This window comes from Centropristis striata, chromosome 21, assembly GCF_030273125.1.
Source record: "Centropristis striata isolate RG_2023a ecotype Rhode Island chromosome 21, C.striata_1.0, whole genome shotgun sequence".
NCBI lineage: Eukaryota > Metazoa > Chordata > Actinopteri > Perciformes > Serranidae > Centropristis > Centropristis striata.
This window is the reverse complement of record NC_081537.1, coordinates 23,165,447-23,178,015: the sequence shown is the minus strand read 5'-3', so window position 1 is coordinate 23,178,015 and position 12,569 is coordinate 23,165,447. Positions and strand designations below refer to the sequence as shown.

The 12,569-nt window shown below is 35.9% G+C and overlaps 1 protein-coding gene across 1 annotated transcript in view; it reads left to right on the top strand.

The window, feature by feature from the left end:
- LOC131959262 (ankyrin-3-like) overlaps nucleotides 1-12,569 on the top strand; it is a 138,827-nt gene that overhangs the window by 55,889 nt on the left and 70,369 nt on the right. Inside the window, exons 9-16 of the mRNA XM_059324399.1 lie at nucleotides 1,922-2,020; nucleotides 3,825-3,923; nucleotides 4,033-4,230; nucleotides 6,079-6,177; nucleotides 7,008-7,106; nucleotides 8,611-8,709; nucleotides 9,711-9,908; nucleotides 11,771-11,869. Coding sequence (XP_059180382.1) covers nucleotides 1,922-2,020; nucleotides 3,825-3,923; nucleotides 4,033-4,230; nucleotides 6,079-6,177; nucleotides 7,008-7,106; nucleotides 8,611-8,709; nucleotides 9,711-9,908; nucleotides 11,771-11,869 — 990 coding nt within the window. The remainder of the gene's footprint in view (nucleotides 1-1,921; nucleotides 2,021-3,824; nucleotides 3,924-4,032; nucleotides 4,231-6,078; nucleotides 6,178-7,007; nucleotides 7,107-8,610; nucleotides 8,710-9,710; nucleotides 9,909-11,770; nucleotides 11,870-12,569) is intronic.

Below are 12,569 nucleotides of genomic sequence, written 5' to 3'. Positions count from 1 at the left end.
GAGATCAGACACACAGACAGACAGACAGACAGACACACACACACACACACACACACACACACACACACACACAGACTCACACACACACACACACACTCACACACACGCACACACACTCACACACTCTCACACACACTCACACAGTCACTGAGAGAGAGCTTTGAAGTGCTGCAGACACTCACTCTAGAGGGCGGGATGATGGTGTGTGTGTGTGTGTGTGTGTGTGTGTGTGTGCAGGAATCTTAACGCTGACACATGTGAGGTAGCAGCTGTGCAGAGCCGTCATTCTGCAGGAGGAAACATATATATATATATATATATATATATATATATATACAGACATATATGACTGTGGAGGAGCAGACATTTGGAGGGTTTAGTAGTTTTAATTTGCAGAATAATGCAGATACAAAATGCATTCAATAAAATGTTTTTAAAAAAACATTCCTTACAGTGCAGCAGTGGAAGGAAAGATTCATTACTTAATAAATTAATTATGTTTGAATTATTGTTTTACTTAATTCTAATTAAATGTAACTTAATTATTACTTTATTTTTTCTAAATATTTTTGTTTAAATACATTTTCAGTTTGAGTAACATTGTAAATATTTTTATACACAATGTTTAATTTTCCTGTTTTTTAATATTTAAAGAACATAAATAATTTAGTTATATTTAGAGTGTCAGTTGGAGGTTTAGTTTTTTCAGGGTTTCTTCAGAACAATGCAGATAAAAAAATATATAATAATGCAGTTATAAAATATAAATGAAATGTTTTTAAAAAACAGTCATTACAGTGCAGCAGGGGAAGGAGGTCTATAAGGATAACAAAGAGAAAAAATAATTAATTAATTAATTATTAGAATGGATATGTGTAAAATATTTAATTCATGAATTCACATTTTAATTAAATTGAACTTTATTATTACTTTATTATTTCTTATTATTTTGTATTTTTGTATTGTAGTTTCCATTGGAGGTTTTGTTTTGTGTTTTTGTTTGTTTTTTGCAGAATAATGCAGATACAAAATGCATCCAATAAATATATATTTTTTTAAACAGTAATTAAAGTGCAGAAAATATATTATTAGATTAATTGCATTTATTGAAGCAGCGTTTTAATTTTGTAATGAAAGAACTTATTTTAACTACTTAATATACTGTTATAAGGTTTAAGTAAAAAAATAAATAAAAGGGCCTACTCACTTTAAATTAATCATGTTTTTCATGTTAAATCTCAACCTGAAAAGTAACTTAAATTGTCAGCTAAATGTAGTGGAGTAAAAAGTACGATATTTACCTTTAAAATGTAGTGAAGTAAAAGTTTAAAGCTACATAAAATAAAAATACTCTAATAAAGTACAAGTAGCTCAAAATTGTACTCAAGTAAATGTACTCAGTTACATTCCACCTCTGGTAAGAGTAGTAAACAGTAGTAAATTTATAGAAAAGCACCAGCAATATTGTTCAAATTTTCTGTAAAAAAAATTGTGCAAATAATGTGTTATTGACATTATTATACAATATAAAAGTCCTGCAGATAATATAATGATAGAAACATTTAAATCCTCTCTGCACGCTGCAGATCGTCTGTTAAAACTCTGCAGAAAGACACACAAGGAAACAAAGAAAACAATCAAACAATTAGACTGAAACAAAGCAGCTGCAGCAGCTGGGAAGCTTCTGTTCCCCTAGAGGGAGATATTTATCCATTTTACTCCCACACAGTCAAATAAAGCTTTTTTCTCTAGTTTCTGCAGCGAGTAGATTCAAAGTGAGATGTACTAAATGCTGCAGGGACGTTCAGGCTGTCTGAAACGTGTTTGACAGCTTGTGTGTTTATCAGCTCACTGTGCTGAAGCACCATGTCGTCTTTTCTCTGTGGCTGAATGATGTAATGAGTCTTTTATTTCTCCTCAGAATGACATCACACCGCTGCACGTAGCATCCAAACGTGGGAACAGCAACATGGTGCGGCTGCTGCTGGAGAGAGGGGCCAAGATAGACGCACGGACCAAGGTACACACGCACAAAACCTGCAGTTTTTAACTGAAAAAATGGAAGCTAGGGTTTTGCAATAAACGGATAGAAAAAATAATATTCATCAACAAAGTAGTAAAGACTTCACAGTCCCTGGTTTGGACTTTTCATGATGCAGCTCCAGTGAAAATTATATTTTTAAGCCTTGTTAATGTGTCCATTTGTGTTTTTCATGTGCTACAAGATGCATCAGGAGCAATATAAGCCTAGAGTGAGCCAAGTGCAATCGTTATCTGGCGCCTAATATAGCAGGTTTCACAACTGGATGACCAACTCCAGCTACTAATTCTGCTCGTGTTTGAGAATGGCAGAGACGTGTTTAGTTTCAGGGTGAGGAGAAACAGTGAGTCTTCATTTAACACCAAAGGATAAAAAAAATCAGAGAGAAATGGGTCCAGTTTATTTGGAAAAATCGTAGCCAAAGTTCCAGAGAAAATGCTGGTTTATAGAAGCCAGTTCCATGAAGTCCGAGCTTTGTCCATTTATCTTCCAATTCAACACAGATAGAGCTGATCGAATATCATAATCACTATTATTTGGGTCGACACTGAGATGGATTACCCAATGACTTTGAAACATCATGCATTTATTGAGATTAGAGAATGCAAGAGATAATGAAATTATAAATACAAGGAAATAGTTTACAATAATAATATACTAGAAAAAAATACTATAAGATAAATATGTATTTTTATCTTTTAAATGCTCCACTTAACTCACCAGATAGTTGCTGACTATAGTAACATTTGCATTTCACCTTCAACTGAATTTTAAGCACATTTTTTGAAGTTTTGCAAAAATTAAATGCTAACTAGACGCGTTTATATCTACTGGTTTGGAGCACACACAAAAAAACTGTAGAGGCTGTAGCGGGCTCACTTTAAGGAACATACTGGAGATATGGTATCATATGAAACTAGAAGATCTAATGAATCTTTAAGCACCGTGTGGTCAGGATATCATGTCGGAAAGTTGTCGATTTCAGTTTGACTGACTACTTTGTTGGTCAGAAATAAAAAAGACTGAAGTGAGATGAATGCACTGATCATTTTCTCTTGTTTGACAAAACAAGTCTTGCTTGAATTTAATTTTGTGGACACAAAATGGAGTTAAACAGTTAAATCGCAATATATTGTATCACAATACTCCCCATATCGCAAAATCAACCTGGTCTCACAGAAATCCGTGAAATAGCCACGGATTTCGCTTAACTCAAAATCCGTGGAATAGCCACGGAATCGCTCAAATTTCCGTGAAACTGACACGGATTTCGCTACAATGCAAGTTAATGACAGTCATATCCCGTGGCTATTGGTTTGTTCCAAGTCACGTGACTTTCAAGGTCCTAGCGGTCAGAAAAAAAAACATGGCGGACAGTTCTCTCATTTTTAGTGAAAAATCAATATTTTGACTTAGTTTCTGCATAAAAATGGATTTTGATCACATTTGTAGCGAGAAATATATGTTTTATTTTCTAAATATTCACTCAGTGAATGTACATAATCACTTTATATGTTGGAATAGCCACGGGATATGACTGTCATTAACTTGCATTGTAGCGAAATCCGTGTCAGTTTCACGGAAATTTGAGCGAATCCGTGGCTATTCCACGGATTGTGAGTTAAGCGAAATCCGTGGCTATTTCACGGATTTCTGTGAGATCATGTTGCGCAAAATGCTTAAAATCACAATAATATCATGTCGTGACTCAAGTACCACAGGAGAACCTGTCAGTGACGGTTTGAAGTTATTTATAGTATATCTCCACTGTTTGTGTTGACAGGACGGTCTCACTCCGCTGCACTGTGGAGCTCGGAGCGGTCACGAGCAGGTGGTGGAGATGCTGCTGAACAGAGGAGCGCCCATACTCTCCAAGACAAAGGTACAGCTCTGTTTCCGTCTCACTCCGCCTCATCTCCTCTCACAAACAGTCAAAGTTCACCGTCTCGCTTCAGGGCAGTAAGTTAAACTTGCGACCTCGCTCCCTGCAGAACGGTCTGTCTCCGCTCCACATGGCGACGCAGGGCGACCACCTGAACTGCGTCCAGCTGCTGCTGCACCACGAGGTCCCCGTGGACGACGTGACCAACGACTACCTGACGGCGCTGCACGTGGCCGCTCACTGCGGCCACTACAAGGTGGCCAAGGTCATCGTGGACAAAAAGGCCAACCCCAACGCCAAGGCTCTGGTGAGAATCAACTGAAGTGTATAATAGTATAATGAAGTGAAAATAAATCTCTTGATCTTATCAAAAGACAGAGAACATTTTAGAAAATGAGACAGAAAATGCAAGAATGAAAGCCCATTTCTGAAAATGTGATGAAAGAAAACGACCTTTTGTTTTTCACTGTTTTTAAATATTTATCATTAGGAATGACTCAGCATCTTTTGAGGAAATTGTGTTTGCAGCCACGATATGCCGAGCAGTCCAACAGAACATAACAATACAAATCAGATGTTTTAAGATCTGTAAGATGAGAAAGTTTCACACTAACTGAAGCCCTGTTGAGATGGAGATGATCTCGACAGAAAACGAAAAAGTGGCGTTGCGTTCTCACTTTTTATTCTGCGTTTAGACGAGCGTCTTCAGGGGGGAATCTGTGTGCATACGGTGAAGCAAAAGTCTGTGAAATCTGTAGTATGCAGCAGGTGGCTAGGTGGTACTGTGAAGCACTGCCAAACAAAACACCAAGAGACATTTCTCTTCTCTCCTGCTTCTACTCCTGGTACAGAGAAATAGAAATAGAATAGAAATAGAAAAATTGCCCTAGGTAATTAATGCGCCTTCTCTGTTCTGTTATATTATCTGTTATCCTATCCTCCTGGATAGTTATCAGAGCTGCTCGGGCAACTTGAATGTCTGACTGATGGAAACAGGCGGACATGTTTGTTGTGGTTTGCCTGGACTGCACATGGATGATACGTAACATGACGAGAGCCAGCGTGAGCTGATCAGAGCATTTTTAATGGAAACAAAACGTTGGAGCGTTATTAATATTCCCACTCTGGAGGGTGTTTTTTTGCGTTTTTAAGCCCCAAATATGTCTTCATCATCTAAAGAAAAGGCATATCTGATAAAATATTTTGTCGTTTTCACCCGAGAGCGTTGTCATGTAAACAGGCCCTAGGTCAATTTTTCAAGAAAGTTTCTCATTATGAATTACGGGATCAAAGCCTAACTGAAGCTGTTGTTTATGATTCTTTAAAGTCACCATTTAAAAAACTATTATTACAGCTCACAAAGCACAGTAGGTCCTGGTCTAGGTCTTTATGATATTCTGTGACTTTGGTGTAAATTATGTGCACAAGTGTTGATATTTTCTCCTTAATTGAAGTATAAAACTGGTTAATTTCTGCAGAGTTGCTGCAGCAGCTTTTACATGTCTTTTACGATGATTTAATCTCCCAACCAACCAAAAATCTCCTCCTCATTTCTCTCCCACCTCTCTCATTACTTGTACTTTTTGTTTGTTTGCAACAAAAAAGAGAGAAACGAGGGACTTTAAAGACACACAGAGGAAATGAATGAATGACGGAAAAAGAGTTAAAAGTGTCTTGTGTAAGACAACCATCTCTGCTCTGTAATGGGAGACGTCTGGGTGTGGTTAGAGCGCTGGGACTTTATAGCCAGAGAGAGAAAAAAAGGACACGGAGAGGAAAATGAAGTCATAGGATTGAGCCAGAAACCTCAAAGTGGAGTGAGGGAGTGAAGGAGGGAGGGAGGAGGGGGCAGAGTGTACATGTTGGCGAGGGAAGAGTGAGTTGTAAAGAAAAGTATCTATTTCAGTTTTTCCTTTTTTCTTTTTTTAGAGTCCAGTCAATTATTTCCACACATGCTTGTCTGGTTTGCATGCAGAGAAACAGTGAGAGAACGAGGGGAAAGGGAAGCAGCTTTGTACTGTATTTTCCACTTCGTGTTCCAGACTTATCGTCAGCCAGCTCGGCGAGAGAAACCTGCAGAGAAACACAGAGACAAAGACGCTGCTGGGACTATTTTTACACTTTAGACATGTTTGTGTGTTTGTGTTTTTTATAGAATGGTTTCACTCCTCTGCACATCGCCTGCAAGAAGAACAGAGTGAAGGTGATGGAGCTGCTTCTGAAGCATGGAGCGTCCATACAGGCCGTCACCGAGGTACCGCTGTGTGTGTGTGTGTGTGTGTGTGGGTGTGTGTGTGTGTGTGTCATGGAAGCACAATGACATCAGTTCACTTTTATTTGGTTTTTACAACAATAAAATCTGGAGTTATTTCATTTTTCACCAATTTGTCCTAAATAAGTGGATCTAAGAGGGGAATTCTGTACTTTTTATTCCACATTTCAAATGCTGCACACTAGCGGCTGCTCTATTGTGGGAAAAGTCATAATCAAGATTATTTTGGGTCAATTTAAAATTCAACAATAATTTATTTTAAGTATTTTTGACAATATATATTTATATATTTTTACTTTTACATTAAAGTCAATTCAACTGAAAAATAATATGAAAATAATTATAATAACTAAACATAAAATGATAATATATAAAAAATAAGTATAGAATAAATAGTATCTTAATATGAATATGTTTTACTTTTACTTTAAATTCAATTCAACTGAAAAATATAATATCAAAAAATCTATAATAAATAAACATAAAAAATACATATACAATAAATTAATTTAAAAAAGTAATATATTAATATATACACATTTGTTTAAATATTTAAAAATAATAATGCATTAAAATAAATTTAAAAAATACGATTAACTATGTTAATATGCACTGTGCACAGCCGACTGAAACTATCAAACATGTATTTAATTTATAAAAATAATAAATGAATGTATATATAATAAAAGTTCATAGTTCAGCTGTAGCTGAAAAGACTGATCAGAAGCTGAATAATTAAGTTTTCTTTCCTCAAACCTTTAAGATCCTGTTGTTTTAATGCATCTCTCCTCTGTGTGTCTCTTCTCTGTCAGTCCGGTCTGACTCCCATTCATGTCGCAGCGTTTATGGGACACGATAACATCGTTCACCAGCTGATCAACCACGGAGCTTCACCCAACACCAGCAACGTGGTGAGTTCTGCTTCTGCTTCTGTCTCATCTCCTCCTGATGCTCCCAGAGGAAATCTGCACAGCTCCTCTTTTATAGCGCACAGTGGTTAGAAAGAGCTGCAGAGAACCTGTTACCTGTACTCCAGTTTACTGTACCTGTCGGCTGTTTGGTGCAGAGCTCGTTGTGCACTGTAAAATGTCAGCAGACAGACTCAGTTAAGAGACCAGCTGGTGGAAAGAGTTGAGCATTTAGCAGCTAAAGAGAAAGATAGTTTCATCAAATATAAGATAAGTTAAGATAAGATTTTATTTATATTAACAAAATTCAGTCGTCACAGCAGCTTAAGGTGCAAACAGGAGTTACAAAGATATAAAAAATTAAAAAATAAGACATTATATACATAAATACTTTTATGAAGGACAAAAAATGACATAAGAAGGTATAAATGAATAAATATATAAATAGATATATTAATGAATACATGTAGAAATGTACATTTATTTTATAATTGATTTAGGTGTTTCTGTATTTTTTTTATGTCCACATGTATTTATTTATTTATTTTAGATATATATATTCTACATTTATTTATTTATTTATTTATTTATACAATGCCCAGCTAATTTTACATTTTGACATTGTTGGGTGACAAAAGTCATGCAGAAACAAACAAATAAATGTACAAATAAATATAAAAAAGAATTAAATAATACATGTAGGAATAAATATATAAATAAGAAATAAATGGAGAAATAAAAAGAAGAAATACATTTATAAAAATGTAGACATGAATTAATACAATTTTATAATATATATGTATTATTTATCCATTCATTTCGACTTATGTCATTTTTTTATCCGTTAAATTAATATTGCACATAGTGTTTTTCCTGAGAGTAAATTTTGCATTGAATATCAAATAGATGTTATGTTAAACTTGCATTCATCAGGAGACCACAAACACGACTACAAATGACTGAAATGACCTTTAAATACTTAAATAATTAAGTATTTTGAAAACTGATGATTCCAGACCTGAAAAAAAAACACATAAAGGGTGACAAAAAACCTCTTTAAGTCTTTTTATGACATGTGGACGTAAAGAGAGGTCGTCTCTCTATCACAGCTGATCCTGTTAACTCTTAAATTAAAGGAGGAATAAAAAGAGAGAGAGAGAACAGAGAGAGAGAGAGAGACAGACAGAGAGAGAGAGAGAGAGAGAGTAATGAACAGAGAGGGGAAAGAGTGCTGCACGTTCAACTCTTCAACCCCAAAGTATTTGGTCGCCCACGCCGTGTCTGTGGCCAGGTTACTGTAGAAACGGAGCATTATGGGACGTCATTATGGTGAGCTGGGTGTGGAGAGGAAGGGGTCTCTCTCTCTCTCTCTCTCTCTGCCTCTCATCTTTACAGGAACAGATTTCATGAGGAAGGAGAAGAATTGAAACCTTCGAATAACTATCGATCCCTCTTTCCTGTGTGTGTTTCGTGTGTGTGTGTGTGTGTGTGTGTGTGTGTGTTGCAGAGGGGCGAGACGGCGCTCCACATGGCAGCGAGGGCCGGACAGTCAAACGTGGTTCGATATCTGATCCAGAATGGAGCACGAGTCGATGCCAAGGCCAAGGTAGAGCGAGCAAGTGTGTCTGCAGAGAGAGAGAGAGAGAGAGAAAGAGAGAGAAAGAGAGAGAGAGTTAATAGGAAACACATTGAAGCTGTTCAGTTGTGTGTGTGTGTGTGTGTGTGTGTGTGTGTGTGTGTGTGTGTGTGTGTGTGTGTGTTTAGTCACAGTGATGTGTGTAGTCGTGTCTTTGCACGTGTCTAATTAACGGGTGATTACAGTACAGAGTCGCTCCTTTGGTCTCATTTTAACCCTCTGAACCCCAACGAGCAGCTTCAGGGAGTTTTTTGTTCTCTTTTTACATTTTACTCACTGTGGCCTTGTATCTCACTGCAATATAAAAAATCTATATAAATCTAAAAGTCCTGCAGCTCTGTGGAATCAGCAGACTCATGTCTAGAAGTGGGAACATCTCAAACATGTCTTTGTGCAGAATAACACAGTTAGAATGACTTTTAATTGGAATTAAATGGAATTTATATATAAATACTCTTCCAAGTGCCCACAAGTGTCACAAATATTGAAAAAAAACCCCACAACTACTAGGAAAACGACATAAAATGACAAAAAAACTTTTACTTTCTCCACATATTGCACATATTGAAGTATTGTCATGTTTCCAGCCTCTCCTCTCCTCTCTGCTCTGTGTAAACAGCCTCTCCTGTCCTCTCCTCTCAGCTCTGTGTAAATAGCCTCTCCTGTCCTCTCCTCTCTGCTCTGTGTAAACAGCCTATTAAAGAAAACATACATTTCGGTCTAATGGGTTCAGAGTGTTGAGAAGAGAATAATCAGCTACTTAATGAGACACCCGCAAAGCCACAACTCAATAAATAAGACACGTTCCAAATTGTATGAATATTGTGAATTGATGGCTTCTCAGATAAAAAATATTCTTCAAAATGCACAAAATGACAAAAATGTCATCTAAGCTGATCACATAATCTCAGTGACGTCTTGACATTATTTAATAATGTTTGTTTGTTTGTTTGTTTGTTTTTTGTGTTCAGGATGATCAGACTCCGCTGCACATCTCGAGCCGTCTCGGTAAGCAGGACATCGTCCACCAGCTGCTGACCAACGGAGCGTTCCCCGACGCCACCACCAGCTCCGGCTACACGCCACTGCACCTCGCCGCCCGGGAGGGACACCGAGACGTGGCGTCAGCGCTGCTGGACCAGGGAGCCAGTCTGGGGATCATCACCAAGGTAACCTGATGAGAGATGAGACATGTTCCATATGCAAAAGATGCACACAAACATACAGCTGGCAAGCAAGTGTGAAGGACGGAAATTACATAAGTAGAAATAAATTAATGAATAACTAAATAAATGGATGGATGAATAAATAAATGTAGAAATAAATGCAAAAAATACATTTAAATTCTATGTTTTTATATATTTTAGAGATATTTTTTCTATATTTACGTATTTATTTATCTATACATTTATTTATTTGTATCTTTTTTATTTATACATTTATTTATTTTCTATATTTATTTATACATTTATTTGTTTCTATATTTATTCATTTATTTCTGCATGATTTTTGTTTACATTTTGACATTGTTTGGCGTTAAAAAAATCACCCAGAAATAAATGAAAAAATGTAGAAAAAAATTAAAAATTAATAAAAAACAAAAATATGTAGAAATAAATGAAAAAAATAAATGTAAATTCTATATTTTTACTTTTTTTATTATTTAGGTATTTCCGTATTTTTTTATTTCTTCATTTATTTCTTTCTATATTTATTTCTGCATTTATTTGTTTCTACATTTATTCATTTATTTCTCCATGATTTTTGTTTACATTTTAACTAAAGTGACCCAGAATTAAATGAAAAAATGTTGAATAAAAAATAATTAAATGTAGAAATATATATAAAAATAAATAAATAAATACATGTGGTAATAAATGTGGTGATAAATCAAATAAATAAAAAATACATGTGAAAATTAATAAATGAAAATGTGGAAATAAATAACAAAATAATTACAGAAATAAATAATTAAATAATAAAATAAATGTTAAAAAAAATTGCATCTTTTTTATTTCTACATTTATTCATTAATCCATCTATTTATTTATTTGTTATTTATTTTTATTTCATCCTATGTTATTTTTTGTCCTTCATTACCAAGAGGATTATTGCTTCACACACAGAAACTTGGATTGAACATCAGATCTAACTGTCTGCCTGCCAGCGAGTGAGTTGGGTCAGAATAACTTTCCTAGAGTCTGAAAACACTGTTCCTGGAGAGGTTTTTCTATTTTATAACCATAATCCATGTTAACCGCAACACAGCGTTCGATGGCCACAACTCAGCTCTGAGGAAAGTCCCTCAACTCTAATTACAGCCGATGTTTCCAGGTGGTTTTCAGCTGAACAAAGAGACTCTTGTTGTCCTTTTCAGGGACAGGAGACGTTACATTTACACACAGTTAGGACAAAGATTTACTAATGTCACTCTGGTAATATTATTTTGTTTGACAGCTTTTGTGTTCACACTGTGAAGCTTTAATTTGCTGATTAGGTGGAGAAAGAGGAAAAGTTTTAGGATCAACGTCAGTAGGATTCATCCTCTGGAAACCATGAATGGCTGCGCTAAATGTGTGTTCCTCTGCAGCAAAGTGTTGGACTGAGATGCTGCAAGCATGGTTAAAAAATGCAAAAATAAAATATGTGCATGCTTATCCTACTTCCTACACCCTGTAGAATTCAGCTATCCAGGCGTGCAGGTGATTCTTTCAAATCCTGTAACTATTGTGCACATATCTTATAATATGATATACATGTAGGAAGTGACTGAGAGCTGTGTGTGTCTGTTTAGAGCTGCTTCATGGATCTGTGTTGCCTCATAGCTGAAGAATTTGATGTAACACACGTCTCCCACCCTGAGCTCCGATTCAGTTTCATCATGTTTAAGCACCGAGTAATCAGTTCCCCATGTGATGTCATGACACAACACTTCAAAATGCCTCAATTACAAGTGATTAAATGCATATGGTTCCACAGAGCAGCCATGTAAAGAAAGCTGAAAGTGTGATGTGTGTCTGTGTTGTTGCAGAAGGGCTTCACTCCGCTGCACGTGGCTGCAAAGTACGGGAAGATCGAGGTCGCCAACCTGCTGCTGCAGAAGAACGCTCCGGCTGACGCTGCTGGGAAGGTAACGCATGTTTTTAAACGTTAGTGTGAGAGGACGATGGTTTAACCCTCTGAACCCAAACTGGCAGCATTTAAACAAGTGTTTTCTTTAAGAGATCGCCAGAAACACACAGTTTACCGTAGAAAGAAACTGTAAAAACAGACATTATCGTCAGAATATGAACTTTACGACGGTCCTTGAACGGATCATCGGTTAACGAAAGTTTCTGTTCTAAAAAAAGTGACCAAAACTTGTATTAAAATGTTGATATTTGTGTCAGAATCTCTTTATTCTACATGTCATTTAACATAAAGTGTTTGCACTAACCAGATCCTGTTAAAAACATTAAATTCTGCTCCACAGAGACACTGTGAAGACATGATTGATTCTGCTGAGACCAACGGTCACGTGACAAATATTCACTGAAAATCTTTTTACACAGAGCAGAGAGGAGAGGCTGGAAACATGACAATACTTCAATATGTACAATATGTGTAATTTTTTGTCAGTTTTTTTTGTAGTTTTGTGTCTTTTGGTTATTTTACATCATTGCTTGGTAATTTTTGGTATTTCTGTCTTTCTTTGGTCATTTTATGTCATTTTTTTGGTAATTTTGTGTTTGTTTTTACAATATTTGGGACACTTGTAGAGACTTGGAAAAGTGTTTATATATAAATTCCATTTTATTAAAATATTTTTTTTAAATTTATCAGAGAAATTC